Source organism: Strix aluco, chromosome 25, assembly GCF_031877795.1.
Source record: "Strix aluco isolate bStrAlu1 chromosome 25, bStrAlu1.hap1, whole genome shotgun sequence".
NCBI classification, from domain to species: Eukaryota; Metazoa; Chordata; class Aves; order Strigiformes; family Strigidae; genus Strix; species Strix aluco.
In genome coordinates this window covers 1,726,647-1,753,063 of record NC_133955.1, presented here as the reverse complement: position 1 = coordinate 1,753,063, position 26,417 = coordinate 1,726,647, and the positions used below count along the sequence as shown (strand labels likewise).

General features: G+C 57.7%; 1 protein-coding gene across 3 annotated transcripts; it reads left to right on the top strand.

Annotated features, from left to right (window-relative positions):
* The first annotated feature begins 8,676 nt into the window (after positions 1-8,676).
* On the top strand, positions 8,677-18,769 carry PTPN7 (protein tyrosine phosphatase non-receptor type 7). Of its 3 annotated transcripts, none has more exons than XM_074850050.1 (10): positions 8,677-8,783; positions 10,234-10,462; positions 10,916-11,099; positions 11,534-11,618; positions 12,277-12,353; positions 14,834-14,971; positions 15,847-15,957; positions 16,568-16,725; positions 17,588-17,701; positions 18,223-18,769. In XM_074850050.1, the coding sequence occupies exons 2-10, from the start codon at positions 10,332-10,334 to the stop codon at positions 18,314-18,316; spliced, it is 1,092 nt and encodes a 363-aa protein (XP_074706151.1). In that variant the 5' UTR covers positions 8,677-8,783; positions 10,234-10,331; the 3' UTR covers positions 18,317-18,769. The 3 variants fall into 3 exon arrangements, with proteins under 3 accessions (XP_074706151.1, XP_074706150.1, XP_074706152.1); XM_074850049.1 differs by having other exon boundaries at positions 14,831-14,971; XM_074850051.1 differs by lacking the exon at positions 14,834-14,971.
* Positions 18,770-26,417: the final 7,648 nt, after the last annotated feature.

Genomic DNA, 26,417 nt, shown 5'->3' with positions numbered 1-26,417 from the left:
TGGGCTGCTGGGTGCAGATCACCATCGTCTCGGCATTGCTGCCCTCTGGCTGCCTCGGCGCGGCTATGGCGAGTTCCTCCTCCGGCTGCAGAGACGGGATCTGCAGGGCTGTCACCCGGCTCCAGCTCTGCCCAGCGTCACCACAACTCGAGAACCTTCCTTTGGGAGCACAGCAACGCGTTTTAGTGCACCACGAGCCGGGCCTGGGTGCTGGCAGCCCAGTGTCACACTACAGGATTGAGGACTCGAATTTAGAGAATTTGATTCACAGAATCACAGAATTGTCTAGGTTGGAAAAGATCTTGAAGCTCATCCAGTGCAACCATCAACCCAACATTAACAGTTCCCAACCCCACCAGATCCCTCAGCGCTGGGTCAACCCGACTCTTCAACCCCTCCAGGGATGGGGACTCCCCCCCTGCCCTGGGCAGCCCATTCCAACGCCCAACAACCCCTTCTGCAAAGAAATCCTTCCTAAGAGCCAGTCTGACCCTGCCCTGGCGCAGCTTGAGGCCATTCCCTCTTGTCCTGGCGCTGGTTCCTTGGCTCAAGAGACTCATCCCCCCTCTCTGCACCCTCCTTTCAGGGAGTTGGAGAGGGCCAGGAGGTCTCCCCTCAGCCTCCTCTTCTCCACACTAAACCCCCCCAGTTCCCTCAGCCGCTCCCCATCAGACCTGTGCTCCAGACCCTGCACCAGCTCCGTTGCCCTTCTCTGGACATTTGCATGTGTGATGTATCTCCCTCTCTCACCTATCAGTGTGTGTCCTGGCTGCAGGACCTGTGCTGCTGTGCTAAGACAGGACTGTCTCGGGGCGATTCAGGGCGAGGAGGGATCCCATCTCTGTGCTCAGGGGGATCTTGCAAGGTGCTGTATAATGGGGAGGTGGCAGTGGATTCACACTTGCAGGGGGTAGCAAGGCTTTTCTGTGGGCTCTCCCACCTTAAAAAGATACTTAGAATGCAGGAAAACAGCATGGAAATCTCTGGAAAACACGGCTTTTAGTAAAAGATCTGACAGGCCTCAGCTCTACAGTTTGCCCAAGAAAAGAGGAAGAGGCCACTGGGGTGAGTTATGCAACTACCTGCATGGAGAAAAGATGCCTCCTCTCCATCAGCAGCAGCCGACATGCCAGCAGCTGGGAAGTGGAGGAGCCAAGCTCTTGGGTCGGCTTCACCCTGTACCACTGGCCTTTCAGACAACCCCAGTTCATCCCCACCTCCAAGACCCCACGCAGAAGCTCCCAGCACACCCTCCCTGGCCTGTACCCTGTGGCAGAAAGGCCCTTTGGCCCCAGGTAGCTGCACCCACAGGTCTGTCCTGTGCTGGGGCCAGATGGTACAGTCAGCATCACATGCATGGGCTGTTTTTAGTGAGGTTAAGAAACTTAGCCCCCGTGGAGTGACAAACTCAGCATCTGTTTAACTCACTGCACCTATTTCTGCACCGGACGTTGGCTGAGAGCAGGCTATTTTTAACCATCCCTGGTTTACTATCTTCTTTCTAGCTGTTATCATGGGCTGGGAGAGGATCTGTGCAGTCTTTGTGAAAAACTCACTGCTGATCCCAGACCAGATAAGCCTGCAGAAAGCTTCTTCCCCCAAGCCCAGAAGCATGTGGGCGCAGGCTCTCTTGCAACAAAAATGGAAGTGACTACTTTCTAACCGCTTCCTTTCTTTCTGGGTCTCTCTCTCCCTCCTGCCCCTCCTGACAAGTTCGTTTCCTGTTATTGATAACGGCCCCTGCACCCAGCGAGAGGTCACCATGCTCAGTGCCCCCACGAGAAAACAGCGTGGGGGCTGGAGACCGCAGGACTGTGCAAAGCAAACCAAGCTGAGCTTTGCTGGAGCAGGCAGAGAGGCTCAGTCCATGCCGCTGGGCGCTGAGGTCCCTGCTGCTACAGGGTGCAGTGTGCCAAGGGACCCAGGATACGAACAGCACAATGGATCTTCTGGATTTTCAGGCCTTTTTGTGCTTTTTTCAGAGGGAGCTGCTTTGTCCTGTATGCTCTGGGGATGGAGGGTAGCTGAGGGGTTTCTTGTTCCTGGGAGCCTTCTCCTGCCCACACTCCTTGCAGTGTTTTGCAAGCAGGCACTGTGGTCTAGAGCCTCCTGAGAAGACATGTGTGTGTCTCTTGGAGCGGGGCAAGACACTGTTTGCTGCCACCCTGCCAGGCTTCCCATGTGAGGCAGAGAGCTAGCTCCCCAGGGGTAACTGAGGGACACAAATGTTTCCAGACAGACTTTCCAAAAGCACAGCATTCTCGGAGGCAGCTGGGGAAGTGCAGGACAAGCCCAAGCGACACGGGGATGAGCAAGATGCTGCCACCGGTGCTGGGGCTGCCTCCCCTCGTGGTGCCACACTGTGTCCTGGGTGACCAGGTAGCCCCATGGCTCTTGCTGTGCCTCTGTGGCTTCTCCTCTGGCATTTGTTGGTTAGAGAGTCAAAGTCTCAGCACCTTGGAGATCTGGCCCCACATGCTGACTTAGATCTCCTCTACCCTCACCACTTGACTCAGGAGCAATCCTCCATGCATGAAGCTAAAATGAATGGGGAGACCTTGTTCCCAGATGAGGAGAGAAATAAACTATGCTGATATAAAGCACCTTCACGCTAGAACACCTTTCCCAGGAGAGTTGTTCCTGTGCCAACACACCCCTCTTTAGTCCACAGCAGCACCAACTCTGCATCGTGGCTAACCCCACACAGATGGGGCTGGGGGTTCACCTGCTTTGACTCTGTTGGCAAAGTTGGAGGAAAGCTCAGCCTGTTTGCAGGAGATGTGGGAGAATATCTAATTCGAGAAACCAAAAGTGGTTCTGCTCAGCAGTCAGTCAAAGAAGAAAAAAAACCCCAACAGTTAAGCAAGAAAACCAGGTGATAAACTGTTATTTTGGTTCTCCTTGAGGAGAGGGCAGGAATGAAGGGGCTGGCAAGATCAGCGGCGGATGCCTTGAAAAAATGAAACAGCAATTGCTTAGTTGCTCCCAGCCAGATCCGGGCAGCGGCAGGAGCAAACTCTGCGCAGACCGTCACTGGCAAGTGGGAGGAAGGTCACACGTCGGCTCCCTCCAGCTCTCCCTCCCCCAGGATCAGCTCCATCCCAGCGGGATGCCCGAGGGTCCGGGCTCGCATGCAGCGGTGCTCTGCGGGTGCTGAGCTCCCCGCGGCTCTGCCAGCACGGGCTGCGTGTGGCAGACGTTCGCCCACCACGGCACAGTGTCGGGGCTGTCCTTGGGAATGCGCTCACGCGGAGGAAGCTGGAGTAGCGAGACGTTGTTCTCCGGCAAAAGCAATCTGCGGAGGTGCTGCACTCAGCTCCCGGGTCCTGGCTGTCCCCAGGCCAGCGGACATGTAACGCCGAGCCCCCCGGTACCATGCCGTAACTGGGCTGTTTGCACCCCCCGCAGCCCGCTCTGTGGGATGCTCAGGCTAATTGCTTAGCCCTTCTCATGCCTTCCGGGAGCTGATCGGCTGGTTTTAACAGAGTCTGCTGAATCCCCAAGCAGCTGCTTCACCTTCACGTGCGATGTTTAGGCAGCGAAGGAGATGGGCTAATTTCCAAAACTCTACAGGACGTCCTGAGCTCCCAGTCGTGCCAGCGGGAGCAAGACCATCCCTTTCTGAGCGCTGGACCCAAAGGTGATGGAGGCCCAGCGAGACGAGGCCATGGTGCGGTAGGCAATCCCAGGGGAGTGAGACTGCGGGGCAGCATCTGCGTTTGGGTGTTAGTTCGGTACCTGCCTGGGCTCAGGTGGCTTTGGGGCTACACTGCTGTTTGAAGAAGGTGAGGAGAGGTCCTGGGGTCTATGGATGAGGGTAAGATGGCTGGGAGAGAAGGCTCATGCTTGGGAGGCTGGAGGACAGAAATGGGTGTAAGGACTGGGTGGGTTTTAGTGGGAGGAACAAGTCCCAGTCTGAAGCTGAGAGCTGCTCTTTGCACATGGGAAACTAACTGTGATGGTATTGCCAGAGGATGCTCGAGGTGCAAGATGACCCCATGGAAGTGGAATTGTAAAATGTAAGTGAACAACCAGGAAGTACCAGCCAGGGATAAATCCAGATGTCCCTCCCTGAAGCACTAGCTCCATAGGGTCCCCATGTCCTGCTGGGCTTGCTGAAAATAAAACCACAGCCATACAGTCCCTTCAAGACCCTTGAGGCTCTGCCACAGACCTCTCCAGTCCCTACATCCCAACTCGTGATCCTAATGCACTGGTGTCTCCAGATGGGACACACAGGATCCCATGCCAGGCACATCTCTGGGCCCACGTTGGGCCAGGGTGAATGGCTGATGTGGTAACTCTGCGTCCACCCCTCCATCACCAATCCTCTGCTGTCCCACCACCACTCTGGGCATCCTCATCACCTCCTGAAACACAAATGCCACACTCGCTCACCCTGCTCACCATGTTGGGCATCGGGGATGCTGTGCAGGCAGGATGCCTCCGGGGACAGGAGGAGGTTGGGGCTTCTGCAGCGAGGCAGGGGAAGGACCCAGCATCAGGGACACTTTTCTCCTTGCAGCAGTCCTGCTCTCCACATGGGCTGTAAGAGTGTGAGGGTGAAGGCCACCCTTGAGGGGTCCAGGCAGTGACACCCTGCTGCCACCAAGGTCAGAGCAGAGAGGAGTGCTGGGGACAAAGGATGTTCCTGTTCTGGGTCCTTACCCCTCCTGCCTCACTAGATGAGGGGCACAGCTTGGCCCTGTGGGATCCACCCCAGAACCATTTCCTTCAGTGCAGCTTCCCCCATCACCTCCTGGACTTTGCCCTCCAGGTACTGCCCTGCCAGGTTCCTCTTTCTCTGTGGCAGGTTGCGATGGGGGTGGCTGCCCTGGAGTCCTGGTCCTGCCGTGACAGCAAACTGTCCCTGGGTGTCCCCAGCCCGGACACCCTCCTCCCTTGAAGCCAGGACCTACTGCAGGTCTTCCATGGACCCAGAAGTCCCTTCTTGTAGCACCCAGCAGCTCCGCCACACTCTGCACCCCTGGCCAGCCTGAGGTATCTGGTGCAGAGCTGGCAGTCCAACACGGGAACAGCAGTGCAAGGCCCCTTGCTGGCCAGAGCAGCTCCTGGCTTTTTGCTCACTGCTGCATCCCTCTGCAGGCCCAGCCTGTGTCCCTCAGGAGAAGCAGGGTGGCAGCATCATTTTCCAAGTTGGAGTGCAGAGGTGACCAGAAGTGGTGTGCACAAAAGCATGTGTGTGCACCTCTGGGACTCCCCTGCGCTGCAGAGGCCAGTGAGGTATTTGCATGCCCTCTGCCTGCATGGGTGGACACTAATGTGTGGACAGGGACATTTGCTCTGCACGTGTGGGTGTGCATCCTGCCCGTGTGCTCCTGCGGGAAGGCATGCGGAGGTACACGTGCCATTCCCAGGCAGGCAGCAGCCACGTGGGTCAATGCGATGAGAAGGTTGCTGCAGGAGTGGCACCGAGAGCTGATAAGTGCCCTGGATCAAGTGATGTGTTCCTGTTCCATCTGCTCCTGGTCTCCCTCACGTCCACTCTGTCTCCACCAGCTTATGCCTCGGTTTCCACCATCACCTTGTCTTTCATGCTCTGGGTACCCACTGGGCTGTGGCCTCCCATGCTCTGTCTCCCCCCAGATGCTCTTCTGTTGTCATGTCTCAGCCTGTTGGTGCTTCAACAGAGGGGAGGAAGAGGAGCCATGCTGGATGCGTGGGAGTATGCTCATGGACCATCAGATGTGTGTAGGGGTCAGGAGGTCTCAGCAATGCAGATTTTTCTGCCCCTGGGAGCCTGGGCCATGGCACATCCCTGCACCACATCTCTGCTTCCCTCCTGTGTTCCCTCCATCCTGGATGAGTCCCCATGGTCCATGAGTCTCCATCAGTTCTTTCTGAATAAGGAAAAGCCAGAGGGGGTCAGGTGCGGTTGCCTGGGACTCTGTCCTGAGTGTCCTTCTTGGTCCCAGCCAGCACATGGCTAGTAGAGCCAAGCCAGTGGCATGGGGAGGTCCATCAGTGGCAGAGGGAAATTGTTGTAGGGTTTTCTGGAGTACTTCCCTGAGCATGAGTATCTTGATGTTGTGTTGTTTCAGAGGCAACATCAGAGGATATGCTGCATCCCAGTATCTCAGTTTCCACCTTTTACCCCCCGTGCACGGTCTCACAGAGGCAAAGGAGTGACCAGGTCCCAGGACAACCAAACAAGGTCATTTTGCAAAGGGAGCGCATCTGCATCCTTCTCTGCAGCTTTCAGGAGGGTTTCATGACCAAGGCAGAACCTAGCAGGAGGAGGAAGGGACTTACTGCTGAGGGGATCCCGAACCCTTTGAAATGGCCATCAAATCTCTTAAATCGTGCTGAGCCACAGATCACTAAAATGGACAGCACACAGGGAACTCCTGGCCTTCATAAACCTTTTTTTTCCACACCACTTCCGCAGCTTGAGCTTGTTTCTTGGATAAAATCATGTTTTGGCAAAAGGTTCCCATTCCCTTTGGGGAAACAGGGCCAAAATCCAGCTCCCAAAGGCTGATGCTGCCCTCTGGTCTCCTGCCCACTGTGTTCTGTGCAGAGGAGCAGGATGTGCCTGTGGTGTCTCTTGGGTACCCTGAAGGCCTCTGGACAGCCCGCCTCTGGGGATTGGAGCTCCATTTCTCTGTACCTTTGGGTGCTGATGGGTTTTGTGGATGCTCCCTGGGCCCTACAAGGTCTGTGGGGGTCCAGCTGTCACAGGCACCTGGCAGTTGGGCAGGTTGGGAGTGAGAATGGGTGCACGGATGTCACTGACACATGCCCAATGGCTCACGTGTACTGGCAGCTCCATGGGATCTGCCCCGCTGCCATGCCGAGCTTGTCCCTTGCTTGTCCCTTGCTTGTCCCAGGGCCAGAGGAACAGAGCGACAAGGATGCAGCAGGTCTGTGCAGGGTTGGGTCAGCAAAAGACAGGAAGGGCGGTCCCAGGGGTTTGCATCTTTGCTACATCCTCAGGGACCCCTTGAGCTCAAAGCCACCCAGATGGGAAGGGTGCCCACTACGCTAAGAGGGCAGATACAGTCCCAGCCTCAGCCTTGCTGAGGAAGGAAGTTTCTGCATTGTCTGACAGGCTGATACTTCAGGAAAAAACCCTCTTTGTTTACTCTTGTCCCTACTGAGGGCAAGTTTATACAGCCACCTTGTTAAGTACTGCACTGCTGGTCCTCTTAGGTAGACTTCTGAGTCAGAAGATGGAGGGTGGGAGGGAAGGGCAGTGCTGGGCTTGTTTGTGGTGGGGTTGTCTCTAGGTTCTTACAGCTGAGTTCTTTCATCCCACATAGGACCAGGAGGAACTCCTCAGTTCATCCTCAGGTCTGATATAGAGTCAGGTCTGCAGAGGCTGTGGCACCCTGGGATCTGCTTGTATGACAGAGATGCTGGTGCCCTTGTCTCCAGGATAAACTTTCTCTGCTGCTGGCCAAGCCCAGTACTTTGCTCTGGAGCTTGGCCCCACTGATCTCCCAGTTTTTGGTTAAACGGTGGCACTGACAGGGTCTCCCATGGGCCACCAGTGCAGATGTTGTTCTGGCACCCCCTTGCACACACGTTCCTGCAAACACACAGGTGTGCACAGACATGCACCTCTCCAGCACGGTGACCAGTAGTGCCTGGTCACTAGGTCCATCCCATCACCCAGGGATGGACCCGGTCACCACAACGAGCTGGGCTGGAGGTGCCCTGGGGCAGGGGGGTGTCCCTGGGGCAGCCGGGAGGAGCCAGCGGCCTGGCAGGGGTGGGGAGAAGGTGTTTGGGATGGGGGGTCCGTGGTGGCTGGTGGGGACGCAGCAGGAGCCGCTGCAGCATAGCGGGGTGGGGGCAGAAGAGGAAGGAAGCGTGCAGTGTCTCTGTGCAGAGCCCAGGCAATAACAAACAGGAAGAGCGGTAGGGCTGTGGCAGGCGGCAGCGGGCATCGGCAGGAAGGATGTGCAGTGCCCCAAGGGCAGACCTGTCCTACCTGAGCCAGACCCTCCAGGGACATTCCTCCCCAAATACAGCCCCTTCCCTGCCCTGCTGGGGAGGGGGAGCTCATGCACCTTCCCCCGAGGTGTCCAGGGATGATCCTGGGTGCAGACAGGTGGCAGATGGCCCACACAGGGACAGCAGTTAGGGGGGTGGTGGGTGGCATAAGGACCACCCTGTGCACGGCTGGGCACTGAGGGCGGGAGGCAGCGGGCCCTGGCTCGCCCCTCAGCCGTATGGGCAATGGCTGGTACGCAGCCAGGCCAGGGGATACGGCCAGGGTGGCAGGGATGGGAGGACTCACCCTGGCTCCCTGTGGGGCAGGTGGGGTCTGGTGTCCGCAGAGCAGCGCCACTGCACAACGTGGAGCATCCCACCTCAACCCTCCTGCCGCTGGCCCCAGCCCCATGGCCAGGTCTCGCCTGTGCCTCTGTGGCCCATGGGCTGGCACCGGCACTGGCCATGGCTGGTCACAGAGGACACCAAGCACACCCCACCGGCCCTGATGGACATTCCCATGGAGGCACCCCAGGATTTTGGAGGAGGCAGGGCTGTGCCTGCAGGCGTAGGACAGGGGTTCACTGGTGGGGAGAAGGGCTGGGGCTGCAGGCAGCCCAGCGGAGCCGAGCTGCAGCGATGTGGCCGGTATGTGTGTGGGCGGCAGGCAGGGTGGGGGAGAAGGAGGGAGAGGAAGCAGCAGAGGCAGCAGCTCCTTTGATAAGCAGCTTCCTGAACACTTTCAAACCGTGGTGTTAGACCAACACGCGCGGCGCCTGCGGGCCTGTGCCAGGACCAACGGAGCCCACGCCGTGGGGCAGCAGGTAGGCAACCCCCCAGCCCTCCCATGCCCCCACTGGAGAGGGGATCCCTGCCGGGCAGTGCCGGGCCCTGGTGCCCATGGGTGGTGGGCATGTGCTCGCTGCTGGGCAGCCCCGGGTAGGGCTGGGATGCTGGGCAGGGTGATGGGGACTCTCTCCCTGCAAGTGCCAGCAAGGACTCTTCCCAGGCCCTTCTGCCTGCCAGGGGCTTGGCCAGAGCATCTCCCAGGTGTTTCCTGGCCAGTGTGCAAGGGATGGCTGCTGGGGTTGGAGCCTGCTGCTGTCTCTGGTCAGGATCTCTCCTGGTGCTGTGGCTCCTGCTGCTCTTGCCCTGTCTGGCTGGAGGAAACCCCGTCAACACAGGCCCCCCAGGGCACTCTATCTGGGGTGTGAGGATGGTGTGCATGACAGCCGTGGCATTGCCACCCCCAGAAATGCTGCTGGGCAGCAGGGAGTCATGGGGAGCAGCTCCTGCTGTAGCTGTGTTCCCAAACAGCACAGCCACAGCATGGACCCAGTTCTCTGCAGGACCTCCCTGAGCTGATGGGGTACCTGAAATCCCACTCTTTGCCCAGCAAGAGCTCCAACTCCACAGCACCCCCTGTCCCTTTGGGTCCATCTCCTCCTCACAGAGGGAGCTGGGGACAAGAAGGAACCTCACAATCCCAGGGTACTGCCTGCACCATGAGGAGCTCTGCCCAGAGGTGAACCAGCATCACCTGCATCTCTCCATCCCGGCCAGCGGCTGTCGCGGGGCCGGTGGTGGTGGAGCCGTGGCACCCTCCTCCAGATGGGCTACCCCATTGCCTCTTGCTCAACCACCCAGATAAAGCAGTTTCCTCTTGACGGTTGCTGAGACTTGCGGGATGGAGGAGGCTGTCCTAGGGTCATCCCTCCCTCGCCAGAGCCACGAGGCCATTGAGGTTGTCTGGCCCTGTGTCTGCCAACGGCAGGAGCTGGCCAGGCTCCTGGAGGTGCCCACAGCCCACCTTGTCTCACCTGCTGAATGCTGCTGTGCTCATGCAGGTCCCAGTTCTCACTCCTCCCCACCATGTTTCCAGGCTGAAGCAGGCATACCAGGAAGGGCTGGAAACACATGTCAGCGTGTGCTTCCCATGGAGGCAGAGAACGTCTTGGTCTCCCCCAAAACCAGACCATGGTCCGCCAACACAGGGCATGGATGTCCTCCGCTCGGTGCATGCAGACGGCCATTGGTGCCATGCCCAGGGTCACCAGTGGGTGCCTGTGTGGGCTGCAGTGCTGCAGGCACCCTGGAGGGTGAATGTGCTGGGAGGTCACCTTATGCCACCTGTCTGTGGGCCCCTATGCAGGGGCTGGGGGTCCTGGTTCCAGGGCAGCTGAAGACTTAAAATCTGTCCCTTGCTTAGGGACCATCCATTGGGGGATCCACCCAGCCTCATAGTATCTCTCAGATCTGCCTTTTCTTTTCCAGCTGCTTCTCCTCCAATGGCTCCTTGACTCCCTGGGAGCTGAGGCCCCCCCGTGTCCACTCCCTGTGCTTCAGGACAAGGGCTTCACGGCTGTCGCAGCATGGTACAAGCCTGCTTGGTGTGCTCCAGACTTCACAACGGCAGCCTGACAGCCCAGGCAGCCAGGACAGACATGGACAAGACGGACAAACCCAGTCCCTCTGCCAAGAAGCACGTGCGTCTTCAGGAGAGGTGAGCATGGCTGGATGGCGCCTGCAGCCCAAACCCTGCACTGCCTGTCTCAGCCCAGACAGGGGGTACCCATGGCACTGCTCATCCCCAGGGCTTAGGCTACCCCAAACTTCCTTCCCCCAGCCCAGCCCTGCCAGCCTGCTGCCTGCTGACTTGTGCAGATGACAGATCTGAGCGTGGAGGGAGCCTGGAAACCCCCAGCCCAGCCCAGACCAAATCTAGACACTGTCCTCTGGGGGCTTTCCAGCAAAAAGGCAAAATGACCAGCTAGTTCCTTGTTCCTCAACTCCCCCATCTTCTGGGGTCTCTACCTGGCCCCTTTCGTCATCCCCTGTTATTCTCAGCCTGGCTTTTGCTCGGTGTGGGATGGTTTTAACCGATGATATGGCAGGATGGGCTGTCCTCCTGTCCCAGGGTGGCAGGGGGTCAGCCAGGGAACCTTTTGCCTTGCAGGAGGGGCTCCAATGTGTCGCTGATGCTGGACATGAGCTCACTAGGGAGTGTGGAGCCCATCCAGCCCGTCTGCACGCCGCGGGACATCACGCTGAAGTTCCTGAGGACATCCAGCCATGTGCTGAGGATAGAGGAGCTTCAGCAACAGGCGCAGAGCCTGACACAGCTCCAGGAGGAGTTTTCGGTGAGACATTCCCTTCCCCTCTCCCTCCTCACATGAGGGAGGACAGGGGCTGGTGGTGGGTGGGGCTGGCAGGGGTGGACATCTCCAAGGGAGGCTCCGAGCCCCACAGCACTGGTGGCAGGGAGGGTGATGTGAGCAGGCAGAGGTGAGGGATGCCCTGGGTAATCCCTGGCTGTCCGGTCCCTGGAGTGCACACGAGTCCTGTTTGTGTCCCTGGAAAGCCCGTCCTGCCCTCCCATGCCAAGCTCTTCTCCCAGCGTGACCTCGCTGGAAGGTGTCCCACCACATCTGGGGTAAGGACAGGGCACATCTCTGGTGATGCTGCTAGGTCCCTGGGTCAGCTTCTCATTGCCTTGGGGACCAGCTCTGCCACGATGAGGGGACACAAGCAGCAGCAATGGGGTTTTCCTCATAGTTGTTCTCTCCCTCTGCAGAAAATCCCACCCAACTTCGTCAGTCCGGAGGAGCTGGAGATCCCTGGGCGTGCCTCCAAGGACAGATACAAAACCATCCTCCCCAGTATGTGCCACTGCATCCCTTTGCCTCACATTTGTCCAGGTGCCACGTGCAGGGTGTGTATGAATGTGTGTGTGTGTGGGAGGGGGGGGTGTGTGTGCATGGGAGAGAGGTGACTCAGAGCAGCCCTGGCACTGCGGTGGGCACTCTTGGGTGCTCTCGGTGTTCCTGCCGTGCTTGTTCCTGCTCCCCATGTTGCAGGAGCTGGTTGCTGTGTTGCAGGGGGTGTTATGGGGTGGTACGTGGGGAGCTACTCCTTGGGGTGTATTCCCAGGGTGTGCAGCACATGACAGCCCAGCCTGGGTTGCTCCCTGTCCCAAGGGCATGTCGCTGGAGGTGTAAAGGCTGGGACTGTTATAGGACGACTCATTTGGGCTCTAGTTAGGCACTGTGGGAAGGGCCTGGTGGGTCATTGCCTGACGGGTCAGTTACCCCACATGCTCAATGTGGTACAGGCAGGTTTGGGCATGACTGGCTGTACTCTGCCATGGTAGTGAGGGTGAAGTGGGGCAAGAAGGGGCCTGAGGGAGGGTGCAGACAGCTCTGAGCATGACATGGAGCTGGAGGACTCAGCCTCCAGTCTCTGGAGCTGAGGCAGGGAGGATTGGCAGGGTCAGGCTCTGAAAGACTGTCCCTGGGGTAATGCTGCCATATCTTTCAGATCCTGAGAGCCGGGTCTGTCTCAGGAGGGCAGGGAACCAGGAGGAGGACAGCTACATAAATGCCAACTACATCACGGTGAGTGTCCTGCCTGGTTGGAGAATGGGGTGGTCTCCCAGATCCTGCAGCCTCACAAGGCATCAGGCTGCAAACTCCTTGGTGCTGCAGGTGCCACTCTGGGACCCGCATGTTGGGCACTGACTGTCACCCACTGTCCTGTGGCTGCCCTGGGGTAGCACTCTGAACTTGCCACCCCTTACTGAGCTGGAGACACGTGGCTCCATCTGTGCAGGGCAGACACACCGTCCCTTTTGGTGTGAAAGTCTCATGAGGTGGCTGCTCTCAGCTCCTGCTGCTTGGGAGGATTGAGCACCTCTATGGGCTCCCTCACAGTGGCTCCTCTGTCTCTTCCTCATGCACTAGTCTGCTGTCTGGCAAGGCCACAGGAGGCAAGCTGTGCCAACAGAGCTTTGTAGCCAGGTGCTGTTCAACCCTTACACATCCAGAAATTCCCTCTTCACTTAGGGGGTTTGCTGCAATTTCCCAAGAAGAAAACTAATGAAGAGGAGGGCATGGCTTATCTCTGACACCCGATGGGGTCCCTTTCCAGAGACTGAGAAATCCCCAGACCCACAAGCAGCCTGATTTATGCTAATTATCCTCTTGTGCAAATGACCCCTTTGAGGCTGCAGTCTCACTTGTGCTGAGCCATGTATCACCCTAAAACAGGTTCTTGTGTCAGCCAGCGAGGAGACAGTGGGAACGTGGAAGTCAGAAAAGCAGCCCACAAAAGTGCCCTCTGGTATGATGGACAGACCCCTGCATTTATTAGCGTTTATTCTTCTGATGGTGATCATGGGTGTGATCCAAAGAGATGCCAGCATCCTGCCATGAGGGTCAAAGTCTGACTTTGGACGCAGGACCATCATGCCTAAAACTGTTGGGAGGCTTGCTCATCCAAATCAGGGTTTGAACATGGGCAGCAGAGGACTACTTTTAGAGTAGTCTTCCTGAAGCAGCCTGGCAGCGTGCAGCTTCACATTGGGTGACACCATGACCCTGTCCACATGCCTCAGGGTGTACATGAGCATGTGGCATCCTCTCTGTCTCACACGAGCGCTAGCAAAAATGCAAAACCACCAATGATCCCTATCTCACACACCTACGCACATGGGTGCCAGATGTCCTTGTGTGGAGCTGGTATTTTCTGACCCCTTCCTCTCCAAGGGTGTCACAGTGCAGGAATTTGTGGGCACATCAGCAAATTAGCAACCCAGCCTGCTTCTGGCATATTGGGAGGCATGGCGAGTCTGGAAGGATTCTGCAGGTATTTGATCACATCAGGCCCTACCTGGGATTGAATATTTTTCCTGCTGACTGTATCTATGAAATGTTTTTGAGTTTGAGAAGCAGGTGTGGGGGGGGAATTCCTGGTGTTGATACCTCCAGATCTTTCTGCAAGTCTCCTTCTGAATGCAAAACATGTTTCCTAGGAAAAAAAAGATATTCTTGAGGCGTGAGAAAAGGGATATACAAAATGTTCCTGAAAATGTTCCTGCCCCTTGGCTGGGCCAGTGCAGCTTCTTGTGGGATGAAGCTGTTAACAGGATTGCTGGAAAGATCTGGATTAAATCACAGGGGTTTGGGTGCATTTTTAACAAAACCATAAAGCTCTGCTCGGAGTGCCCTGTACTTGCTTTTCCAAAGGGTGTGAGCACTGTGGGTGCCTCCCCTGGCATCCCCGCGGCATCCCCAGCCAGGTCCCTGACTCCCTGTTGTATTGCCAAATTGCATCTCCAGCTGGGAGCCTTGGATGAGGCTTTTCCACACCTCTGCCTGTGCCTGCCCTCCAGCTCCTGCCTGCTCCCCTCTGTTGGCCAGCAGCACTGCCCGTGAGGTCATGGTGTGAAGCAGGAGCCGAGCAGGACTCAGAACACCCCCAAGCTTTTGTATTTCTTGGCAATTTTATACTGGGGGAGGAAGTGACCATGGAGGCAGGGGATGCTTGGAACTGTGAAACACAACCTGGGGCAGAGGCAGCACAGGGGCCCATGCCGACCACCCCTCCACCTCCCCGGGCCCAGCCACTGCTGGGACTGCCACATCCCCTCCCGAGCCTGGCAGGGAGGCAGGACTGGTGGGACTGTCCCAGGTGCCAGCCAGAGCAGGGCTTGATGGCTTCTGCCTGTCCTTGAGGAAATGCGTCTTGTAAGAAGTGCCTTCGCTGCGTGAGCTCTGCCTTGCCAAGGTGTCCATCGTGCTGGCTATTGTCACACCAATAACCTGGGAATGTTTGCAAGGAGCTTGGGTGCACATGGCTTGCTCTAGGGGTTTGCTCCTGGCTTGTGGGACCAGGAGGATGGAGGGGATGTCTGGTAGTTCCTGATCAGGTCTACAAAAGCATTTCAAGGACAGGTTTAGTAGGAAATAGCCTGTGTGGCTCAGTGTCTCACCTGTAAAGGAAGACAATCACCACAAGAGCTAGGGTGGCCTGGAGACAGGCTCCCCTTGCATGTCAGGGTCCCTCCAGCGTCACTGATAGACCATGTGCTCAGCAGGGCTATGCGGGGCAGCCCCGGGAGTACATTGCCACCCAGGGACCCATGCTGAACACCGTGACCGACTTCTGGGAGATGGTGTGGCAGGAGGAGACACCCCTCATCATCATGATAACCAAGCTCCAGGAGCGCAAAGAGGTACCATTGTCCCCCCCAGGCGCAGGCACAGCACCCCAGCCAGGAGCAAAGGGTGGGGTAGGATAATAAAAACAGCAAAGGGTTATGTGAGACCAGACATGGGGTCTGACCACCCGCTTGCTCTCTCTGCTTTGCTCTCAGAGGGTACCCCTGATTGAACACACTTGGAGGAGGAGAGCCCCAGGGCTGCAGCCTTGGTGCCATCCATCAGAGCCTCTCCTCCTCACGTGGCCTCTCATGCTCTGGGCATGCTTTGCCAGCTGGATAATAGGATAAAGAGATTAGGGCAACTCCTGGGAGAGGGAGCAGAAGCAGCAGTCAGCAGTGTCCCTCCAGCCCCGAGAAACTCTCCTCTGGGCTGGGAGCTCTCAGCTGGTGGATCCAGGGAGGGATACGACCCAACAGCACTGTACCCCACATGGCAGCCACCCTGTGGCTTGGCTGGGATCCCTGGCTCCCCATCCAAGCAGCACCAGCCTGGGGGAACTCACCCTCTCTTTCCTGGCCATGTCCTTCCTCCCTTCTCTCCCTGGCTGGCACAGCATCCCTGTGCCCTCCACCAGCATCTGGGCCCTCCTGGGTCTGGCAGGACATAGGCTGGCCCAGGCACAGCTCCTGGGGGGCTGGGGAGAGCCGTGCAGACCTGAGTCTGAAAGCCATATGTCATGGGAGAGGGTGCAGGGGAGCAGATGTGGACAGAGGGATCTGTCCCTTTCTTAGCTTCCCCTCTGTATCACTCCACATCCACCTTTGCCACACCTCCACACCTCCCCAGGTGATGCCTCTTCCCAAGGGCACTGAGCAAAGTATAGCTCAAACATCCAGTGGGTGCCTTGAGCATTTCCACAGCCACAAACCCTGCCTTGTTCTTTCAGAAATGTGTCCACTACTGGCCCGAGAAGGAGGGCACCTATGGCCCCTTCACTATCCATGTGCAGGGGGTGAGCGACTGTGTGGAGTACGTGATCCGGGATCTCTCCATCCAGGTGGGTTTGAGCTCCATCCTGGGGTCAGAGGGGGAGCCCAGCAGGGCCTGGCAGTGCCCCTGACACTCCTGGGCTCTCTAGTGGGATGGAAACACTGTGTGAGAGGAGAGGGGGGGTTCAAGGCTTGGAGAGCTGGGTCTTATGAGCCCCCTGCCAGAGGAGGTATCTGCAGAGCTCCTGTCTGCCCAAGGAGGCTGAGAGGGAGCAGGACTCAGCCCTGGGGGGCACAGGAGAGGGAATCAGTTAGGGAGAGCTCCTCTACTAGCCCATTTTTGTTTGCACTGTGGTATTGGGCTCTGCCTCATGGGCTTTCCGTAGTCACCCTGGGCTGACATTAGCCAACAGTATCTTGCTGGCTTTGCCTGGACTGTGGGGACAGTACTGGGACACTCTGCATCTGTTCCCATCTTCTGGGATGGGATACTTTGCAGTGTCCCTGGTCTCTCGTGGGTGTCTGGCAGAGGCTCAGAAGGGATTCGGGAGGAGAGCAAATGAGATGGGTACAGGCTGCCCGACTTCTGTCTGAGCTGGACTCCATGGCTTTGTTTGGCCCAGCCCAGCGAGTCCATGTTCCCACATCCTGATTTCTCTTTCTTCTGTGCTGGAAAAGCTTGAAGGTGAATGCCGCCAGGTCAAACACATCCTCTTCCCTTCCTGGCCGGACCAGCAGACACCTGAGTCAGCCAAGCCCCTGCTCCACTTGGTGTCCAAGGTGGAGGAGACTCTGCAGGCTGCAGCCAGACCAGGGCCCATCATTGTGCACTGCAGGTAAGAGCTTTCCCTTCTCCTGAGCACCTGTGTGTTCATTACCTTGGGGTCAGCCTGCAAATGCTGGAGGGGAAAATCCCACATGTGAATGCTCATGTGCTGGTCCCGCTGTGGTGCAGAAATTCCAGGGCACAGCAACCCCATAGCAGAGTTGTGCAACCAGCAGCTCCTGTCCTGGCATCAGGATGGTGGCATTAGCATGGTGCTTCCCGCCCCGTATCTGGTTTGCACCTGGGTCTGCGGACAGCAGGGTGGGAGCAGGAGAGGGCTGCAGGGTCAGGACCCAGCCACCATGGCAGATCCACACAGCTCAGGCTCCTGCTTCTTCTGCCACTAAGCATGGCCTGCGGCTTGGCTGCGAAGCTGTTTTTTGGGGCAGCCCTCCTGGAGGAGGTGGACTCTGCATATTTTCTCTCATTGCTGAGTGAACTTGGGGACAGGGGAGCAGAGACCCTGGCTGTCCCTATGCAACGCACTCAGCATGCAGTGCTGCAGGCTGGCCTGCCCCAGTGCAAACCACTCGGTGCCAGGGGTTAGAGCACAGCTGGGGGGGGGAGGGTGGGTGAAGAGACCCCTGCGCTGCACAGGGGTGGGGAGCACAGACTGGGTTTGTGCTTCCAGAGCAGCCTCAGCTGGGACATGCAGCGTGGCCAGACCCTCTTGCCATGGCAGAGTGACACCAACCCATGTCTTTTGGTGCCTGGCTAAGAAAGTTGGTTTGGTAGCTGGGACTGGAACCCCAGCATCCCTCTAGAAAGAAATCATGGCAGCAAAACAATTCAGGAGTACGTCCAGCTTGGGCAGATTAAGGTCCAGGCAGTGGATATTGTGGGTGCTCAGCACAGCTACGTCTGTCCCGCAGCGCAGGCATCGGCCGGACAGGCTGCTTTATTGCTACCAGGATCGGGTGCCAACAGCTGAAGGACAAGGGGGAGGTGGATATCCTGGGAATCGTGTGCCGTCTGCGCATAGACAGGTGGGTTCTCAGAGCAGGCAGCTCCTTGGAGGGTCCTGCTGGGTGCCAAGATTGGGAGGAGGGATGTGGGGATGGGCATCGTGACAGGGCATGGGGATAATTTTTGATGGAAACCAGAAGGATTGCTGAAAGATGCAGATGTGTTGACAGCAGATGATTCCCCAGTGCTGGGCTGGTTTTGCTGTCAGGGCTGTTATAGCTCTGGGGACCTGAGGACATGAGGGAGAGAAGAGCAGCTCTGAACCTGGCAGCCAGTCTGCTCCTTCCAGCTCAGCCACTAAATCCAGAAACACTCTATTTTGTCACTTTTCAAGAAGTACTGGTAAAAATTAGAGTCAAAGCAGCTCCTAATCTGCATTTTGAACAGCCCAGCAATACTCTTTGGGCAGTTCTGGCGCCTGTTTCAGAAGTACCTGGACATCATGGGTGAAGCAGGAATATTTGTGCCCTGGGAGCAGGGAGCAGGGGATGGGGTTGTGGGCTTTGGTGAGGTGTCAGCAGGACCTGCCTTTCCCTTGCAGAGGCGGGATGATCCAGACAAGCGAGCAGTACCAGTTCCTCCATCACACACTAGCTCTCTACGCTTCCCAGCTGCTGGAGGCGGGAGGCCACTAGCGCAGGGCTCCCACCAGGCTGCCAAGTCCCCGCTCTGACCTCTCCTGCACCAGCCTTGGAGACACATCCACCAAAATCCCTCCTGCTGCTGCTGGGCCACAGAGCAGCAGCATGAGCATCCCTCAGGATGAGCACAGCAGCGCAAACCCATGGGGATTGTGGCCTTGTGACCCTGGGGAGGAGCAAGGTTTGGCGGGTTCACATGAAGGACTCAGTGGGTGCTTGATGTGGCCGTTGCTGCTGGCTTGAGGCAGATTTCACCCATGGAAAGAAGCTTTGGCTTTCAAAACATGCGATGTTTTATTCTCAACCAGAAGAGCAAGATGTGCGGAGGAACTGAAGCTGGGTGAGCGCCGGAAGCACAGTTTGCCTTTTAGCTGCACAGAAATGTTTACCCCGTTAGACACAGAGCTGGTAGAATTACCCTGCAAATAAACAGAGCCTCTCTCCTGACTGCGTATCATCTGTGGGCAGAGGCTGCGCTGCGTGCAGGGCTGGGCTTGCTCCAAACACACGCCACGATGCTCTTCTTGCTAAAGGTGCACCTTGATGGTTTAGTACAAAAGGTGCACAGTTGGCTGCCTTTGTATGTGGCTTGCTTTCCTCTCCACCTTTGACCAGCACCTTCTCAACAGCCTTAAACTAGGGATATTCCTGAATGCATCTGCAGTTTTGCAAGCAACGTGTTCCCGATTGCCTTTTGTTACATGAGGGTGGGGGTTTTGCAATCTTGGTTTTTTGCTGAAATCAGAACAAAATATTTGGGTTTTGCTGTTTGTTTTTCTTCACTGATAAATTCAGGGGAAAAAAAAAAGAAGAGGGAGAAACATTTTGGCATAAAACGCGGAAATGGAAATATTCTGTAAAATATTTTAAAGCTGTTCAAAAGTGGCCTTCAGCTGATGGGGGTTGCACACCCTCTTGGGCAGTGAGGATTGATAAGGAGCTGGCGGCTGCCTAGCCTGTGCCTGCCCATGCCGACAAGCCCTGACATGGCTCATGTGGTGGGTGAGATCCAGGGAAAAAAGGGTCAGTCCTCATGCTGAAAGAGTCTGATCTTCCCTCGGCTCTGCGGGCATTCCCAGATCAGGGCTGTATGCATGGACCCCCCTCCACCACTCTGTGGGTCCCCAAAATGCTGCCCAGTGGTTTTGCCCTAGTGCCTGTTGTTCAGGCTCTGTGACTCTCTTGGGAGGAGAAAAGATTGAATAAAAAGAGAAGTTTCATCCTTAACTGCAGTTCTCCTGACATGTCATCAGTCCATCAGTCCAGGAGGGGGGTCCTCAGGCCGGTGTCATCCGCCCCCCGTATCCCATCCTCACTGCTCCTCTCCTGCCCCTCTCTATAAAAGCAATAAGCGAGCAAGTGGATCAGCCTCGTCCAGGGACGGGTAGTGAGCCAAAATCAGCTGCTTCTCCCTAATCTCTCTGGGCATAAGTAGCAAACCCCGTGGCAGACCAGGCATGGCCCACTGCACAAAAATACCCAGTATTACAGAAAGTTTCATGTATTGCTGAGCCCTGGTAGTCCGTATTAGTCATTCTCACGTGCTGCAGACTCTTCGGACAGAGTACTTGCCAGGGCACTTGCTGTAGCACAATAAAGCCATGTTAAGCTCATCGCAAGGAGCAAAACCTTTTGGAGAAATGTCTCAGACAGACAGTGAGAGACCCTCTGCTAGCACAGCCTCCTCCCAGGGCCCCGGGAACAAACCCACTCCTTGGCCCCACAGTGGGAAAAGCCCCAGATCTGAAGTGTCTGCATCGCCCCGGCGGAGCAATCTCCCTGTACCTGCCGTCAGGTCAACCCTTCCTCGTGCCCCTGAGCCTGCCCAGTCGGGCGCTGCGGGGGGGACCTTGGTCTCTGCAGGGCTCCTGCCTAGTGCCCAGGCTCTTGGAGAGGCTGCAGAACCTCCATGAGCCCCCTGAAGGTCAAAGGCTCAGGACTTCGCCTTCTCAGTTAATTTTGTCACGCTGTTGCTTTTAATGGTGTCTCTGAAGGTGGAATTTTTGAGTTCATCTGAGGCAGGCTGTATTCAGCTGGCACACAGCACCCTCCTCCCCAAGTCTTTCCTCTCCGCACTGCCATCAGGCAGGGGAACTTGAAGATCCTGCAAACTGCACCAAGACACAGCCTTTTCCTGCGCTCCCTGGACAGCAGGACAGGCACAGTTTTTCTCATGATTTTGGTTTATTATCAAGGGAAGAGTTGTTAGGGCAGGCTTGCAGCAAGAGCTGTGCTGAGGGTCTCCCAAGGCATGCAGGAGCAGCACTGGGACCGGTGGCCGGGCAGGGGGTGCTGTCACCCCCTTCGAGGTTGTCACCCCCCACCCCTCTCCAACCACGGGGTGCTTGGAGTTTTGCCGGTTCAGCTGTCTGATGCAGATTATGATCATTTAAGCAGTTCTCCTGTCTATCAGTCTCAGTTTCTACCAGCTCTATCTGTTTAGGACACTTATCAGGCACTATCTGAGTATCTCTCCAGCCTCTCTGTATTTATTTCCCAAGCACTCCTCAGGGCTATGCTGGGCTATTGCCTGTGTTATTGCAAAACCCCATCCTGGGGCTCACCCAATGTCAGGGGTGAAGCAGGTGTTTGATCTGGTCTGACTGTGTCAGGCTTATACCTACGTCCTGGGAAACTGCTTCACCCCATCCATAAAGATCATGGGGTGCCCAGCAGGCAAAGGAGAAGAATCAGCCCAAAATGTCATGTCTGCCCATGTCCTGGGCTGAGCTTGGCCAGGGGTTTCAGCAGGGCCAAGATTGCTCCTGTTCCTCATTCCCTTAAAACCCTGGTATGGACCCGGCTGTCTTTTTCCTTCTCATGGCGTTTCTGTGCTTTGCTGGCAGTTCATCCCAGACAACCAGGCAGGGAGCTCTGGTACTGGGGGCCCTGGGCTGTGAACTCCTGCGAACCACATCCCCAGGAGGCCAGGTCCTGCACAGAGTTCAGGAAAAGTCCTTTCTGCACATGACTGTAATTTTGGTCTGGGGTTTCCCAGGCTGATAATCCATTTCCTACCCTTATGACAACTCACACTGGAGGTTGCGTAGGGTGAGAGAAAAAACCATGGTGGCCACATGGGGCACATCGCTGTAGTGGCACACGCAGGCGCTGCTGGTGGCAAGGACATCCAAGGTCCCCCAAATTCACTGCAGCTGATGGAGAGCACCAGTGCGTTGCGTGGTGTCCCCACAGAACACAACACACCACAGCAGGCTGCAGCAGGGCACTGCTTCGGACAGTTTCTTGGAAGAGCAGAGCATTGGGGTAGGATGTGCCAAAATCCAGCGTTTTGGATATTCAATAACAGCTCTCCACTCAGGCGAGCGATGTAACTACAGACAAGTCTCCAACAGCATCCTCATGGACTCCAAGTAATCAATGACCAAACCGTCACCCAGAAAGGAGACATTTCAAGGCGTGCTTTGACATTTCAAGGGCAGCACTGGGTCCCAGAAGCTCATGGAGGCCCTGTGAGAGCACTGGCAGCAGCTGGGACCCCACAGAGGATGAGGTCCACCCAGCAGCACCTCACCCAGCATCAGAGGGACGGGTTGGCCTGGTGGCTGGGAGCAGCGGGGACACTGTGGGGCACAGGGACATCTGTTCATGCTGGTCTTTGGTAACGCAGTGGTTAAACCGTGAGACAGGGCAACACAGAGAATAAGCCATCCATTACCCACATCAACATGGGCACAGCCCTGACGATTCAGTTTCTTTAAGGAGCTTGGCTGAGCAACCACATCAAAACCTCCTGGGAATTTCAAATATGCTCTTGTCTGGAGAGGTCATGGAGTGGTGCTGGCTCTTGCACAAGACGCTCTGCCCAGTCCCACGCTCCTGGCGTAGAGACCACAGGGTGACACAGTGGGGGACAGCACTGCAGAGGTGCAGCCACGGGGACCGGACCCAGCTTGTGTATCCCCACGTGTGCCACCACGGTCCCTCTGCAGGGAGCAGGGCTTGGGACCCCCTGGTTCACACCAGCTGGAAACAGCCAGATGTCTCCAAAACCTGCCAGGGCTGGTGTGAGACCCTTCCCTTGCTGGGGGGAAGGGAAATGGGGCTGGGTGGAGAAGAGCCAGTACATGAAAAGGGTCTTTTTTGCTCATTTGCTCATGTCTTTCCCGGCGTGGGGATGGACTCGCCCAGCTCCCATCTCTGCTGTGAGGGGTGTGTTTTGTTTGAGCACTGGCAGGACAGTTTCTCTGGCAGGGGCTGCTATCAGGAGGCAATCTCTGCTGACAGCTCAAGTGCCACAGGCGTTTTGGGTGGGAAGCCACAAACTGGTATAAGGACATTCCCCGGGGTTGGAATCTGTTAAAAAACACCATCTTCAGGCAGAAATTACACAAAGATTTGGGGGATGATGAATTCTTCACTGGTATGAGGAGGAGCTACAATGGAGTAATTACAGAAAGGAACAATATTCCTGCTTCCTTAGGCCTCCCTTTGAGAGCATGGGGACCTTCAGCAGGCTGCAGCATCTCTGAAAGCAAAATGGTTTCTGTCTCTGAAAACCTACAGCACATGACGGAAACTCTTTCCCATCATTAATTGTCGTGGGCTCTGAGATACGCGCTGTGAGGCAGATCCAACCACAGCTCAGTTTCTCTATTTTCTGTGTGTACACATTTCTCTCAGGCAGCCAAGCAGTCCCAGCAGTGAATTCAGCATCTTTGTCTCTCATGGGAGCGTGAGCAACCTTCTCTGCACGTGGGTTCTCCCCAGCAACTGCTGGAATAAAGGTCCTGCCTCTTCACCCCGGTGTAAGGGAATTGCAAATGCCCATGTGTGTCAGCCCTCACTTTAGGACTGGCTCAAATCCAGCCTGGATTGCCAGTCAGAGAGGGACCTGGGGGTGTTGATTGACAGCCGGCTGAACAGGGGCCAGCAGTGTGCCCAGGTGGCCAAGAAGGCCAATGGCATCCTGGCTTGTACCAGCACTAGCGTAGCCAGCAGGGACAGGGAAGGGATCTGACCCCTGTGCTCGGCACTGGTGAGGCCGCCCCTCGATGAGTGGGTTCAGTTTTGGGCCCCTCACTCCAAAAAGGCCATTGAATGACTCGAGCGTGTCCAGAGAAGGGCAACGGAGCTGGTGCAGGGTCTGGAGCACAGGTCTGATGGGGAGCGGCTGAGGGAACTGGGGGGGTTTAGTCTGGAGAAGAGGAGGCTGAGGGGAGACCTCATGGCCCTCTGCAACTCCCTGAAAGGAGGGTGCAGAGAGGGGGGAGGAGTCTCTTGAGCCAAGGAACCAGCGCCAGGCCAAGAGGGAATGGCCTCAAGCTGCGCCAGGGCAGGGTCAGACTGGCTCTTAGGAAGGATTTCTTTGCAGAAGGGGTTGTTGGGCGTTGGAATGGGCTGCCCAGGGCAGGGGGGGAGTCCCCATCCCTGGAGGGGTTGAAGAGTCGGGTTGACCCAGCGCTGAGGGATCTGGTGGAGTTGGATCTGTCAGTGATGGGTTAACGGTTGGACTGGATGATCTTCAAGGTCCTTTCCAACCGAGATGACTGGGATTCTGTGAGCCTGTTGGCATCACACAGCCGGGCAGGGCGGCCGGCAGCACACTGCCCTGAGAGCTCAGCACCTACATGGAAGGGCAAAGCAGGGTGAAAGCACAGCCAGCACAAGTACCTGGAGTGCAGGAGCAGCTTAGCACCCCCTTGCAACTCAGCAGAGCTTGGCTGGGTGAAAATGAGGGGGTTTCGAGGCTGCAGGGCCTAACCTGATCTCTAAAGGCTGGTGTCGCAGTGTATCAGGCTGTATAAACATCTTATAGAAACAGCCCTTGAGAAAGTCGTGCCTTCGGGTTGTGTCTCGCTCTGCATGTGGAAAATTGCTCATCGGCTCTTGTCACATTGGTCTGGGCTCCTGGCTCTGCGGAGGTCTTGCTTTGAGAAATCAAAGGGTAAAAATACAAAAAGCAGATGCAGCTCATTACCTGGGGAGACTGAGGCCCAAGGGCAAAGTGCCAGGTCAAAGCCCAGCACCCAAATCCACAAAACCAGCTGAAAAGAAACCAGCAGGTGGACGAGTTCCCCTTCGTGCACACGAGGTCCCCTCACGCCACGGTGCACGTCCCACGGGGGCTGGACCTCCAGGTCACCCTCATCTCACCCATTAGTGTCCACTGAGTCCCAGGAGCTGCGATCCCTGCTGGGACCTCACCCTCGCCACTGGTGTCACACCGTCACACCCTCTTTTGGGAGCATCCAGCACTTCTACATGGCCACAAGCCCAGAGGAAGGGGCACCTGTGGCAGGGGGGTGGCTCCTGCTGTGCCCCCAAGCTGCCTTGGCCCCTGGCCAGGCACTTTTTTTCCCGCTGTGGCTCTATCTCAGGTGGTAACAGGGGGACCGTGGCCTGGGCTGCAGCGGGGCTGGGGGGCAGCCCCATAGGCTGGCCCAGCCCTTCTGTGGGTGCCAGGGAGCCCTGTGGGACCCCTGGGTGCAGGGGGGAGTTGGGGTCCGGGGGGGGAGACACGTAAGGGTGCAGGATCGGGGGTCTGCCCAGCTGGCATGGTTGGAGAGGAAGGGTGCTGGCTGGTGCAGAGGCTCTGTCCCGGGGTGCAGGATACGTGCCAGCCAGCGCTGGGTGCCAGCCACGTGCTGCCTGGCACAGGCCGCCGGGTGCAGGGGTCAGTGAGTGCGAAAGGGCACAGGGGGTGCTGGGGGTGTGGGGGTGCTGGGTGCAGAAGGCGCAGGGCTCAGGAAGGTGCAAGGGGTGCCAGGAGCAGGGGAATTGTGGGCGCAGGCTGCAGGGGTACTGGGGGTGCAGGGATGCCAAGGATGCAGGGGGTGCTGGGGATGGGGGCTGCAGGGCACAGGGGTGCAGGGGCACATGGTGCAGGAGCACAGGGCGCAGTGGTGCTGGGGTTGCAAAAGTTTGAGGGTGCTGGCATGCAGGGGGTGATCAGTGCAGGGAACTGGGGGTGCAAGGTGCAGGAGTGCTGGGGGTGCTGGGTGTACAGGGGTGCTGGGTGTCAGCATGGCAGGTGAGGGGGAGCAGGGGTGCTGGGTGCAGTGGGTGCGGGGGGAGCAGCATGTATGTATGCCGGGGTGCAGAGGGCGCTGGGGGTGTGGGGTGGGCGGGGTGCAGGATACAGGGGTGCAGGGCGTGGGGGTTGCTGGATGCAGGGGTGCCGGGGTGCAGAAGGGCTGAGGGTGCAGGGTGTGGGGGTGCTGGGGGCGCAGGGAAGCAGGGTGGGGGTGCAGGGGCTGCTGGGGTGCAGGGTGTGGGTGTGAGGGTGCTGGGGTGCAGGGTGTGGGGTGCTGGGGGTGCAGGGAAGCAGGGTGGGGGTGCAGGGGCTGCTGGGGTGTTGGGGGTGTGGGGGTGCTGGGTGCAGGGTGTGGGGTGCTGGGGGTGCAGGGAAGCAGGGTGGGGGTGCAGGGGCTGCTGGGGTGTTGGGGGTGTGGGGGTGCTGGGGTGCAGGGTGTGGGGTGCATGGTGTGGGGTGCAGGATGCTGGATGTGGGTGGGGCTGGGGTGTAAGGTGTGGGAGTGTCAGGGGTGCAGGGTGCGGGGTGCTGGGTGTGGGGGTGCTGGGTGTGGGGGTGCTGGGGTCTAGGGCGTGGGGTGCAGGGTGCAGGCTGCTGGGGTGTTGGGGGTGCAGGGTGTGGGGGTGCTGGGTACGGGGTGCAGGGTGCTGGGTGTGGGGGTGTCGGGGGTGCTGCGTACGGGGTGCAGGGTGCAGGGTGCTGGGGTGTCGGGGGTGCAGGGTGTGGGGTGCAGGGTGCAGGGTGTTGGGTGCAGGGTGTGCGGTGTAGGGGTGCTGGGTGTGGAGGTGCTGGGCGTGCAGGGTGCGGGGTGCAGGGTGTGGGAGTGCTGGGTGTGGGGGTGCTGGGGGTACAGGTTGCAGGGTGCAGGGTGCTGGGTGTGGGGGTACTGGGTGTGGGGGTGCTGGGGTCTAGGGCGTGGGGTGCAGGGTGCAGGGGTCTAGGGCGTGGGGTACAGGGTGCAGGCTGCTGGGGTGTTGGGGTGCAGGGTGCAGGGTGTGGGGGTGCTGGGTGCAGGGTGCTGGGTGCAGGGTGTCGGGGGTGTCAGGGGTGCAGGGTGTGGGGTGCTGGGTGCGGGGTGCAGGGTGCTGGGTACGGGGT

What these genes read in the sequence shown, in the direction of transcription:
- PTPN7 (XM_074850049.1), top strand. Translation starts at nt 10,332, where the DNA reads ATGGTACAAGCCTGCTTGGTGTGCTCCAGACTTCACAACGGCAGCCTG. An exon ending in AGCTCCAGGAGCGCAAAGAG is followed by an intron (nt 14,972 to 15,846) that starts GTACCATTGTCC and finishes TTGTTCTTTCAG; the next exon opens with AAATGTGTCCACTACTGGCC. An exon ending in TCCGGGATCTCTCCATCCAG is followed by an intron (nt 15,958 to 16,567) that starts GTGGGTTTGAGC and finishes GTGCTGGAAAAG; the next exon opens with CTTGAAGGTGAATGCCGCCA.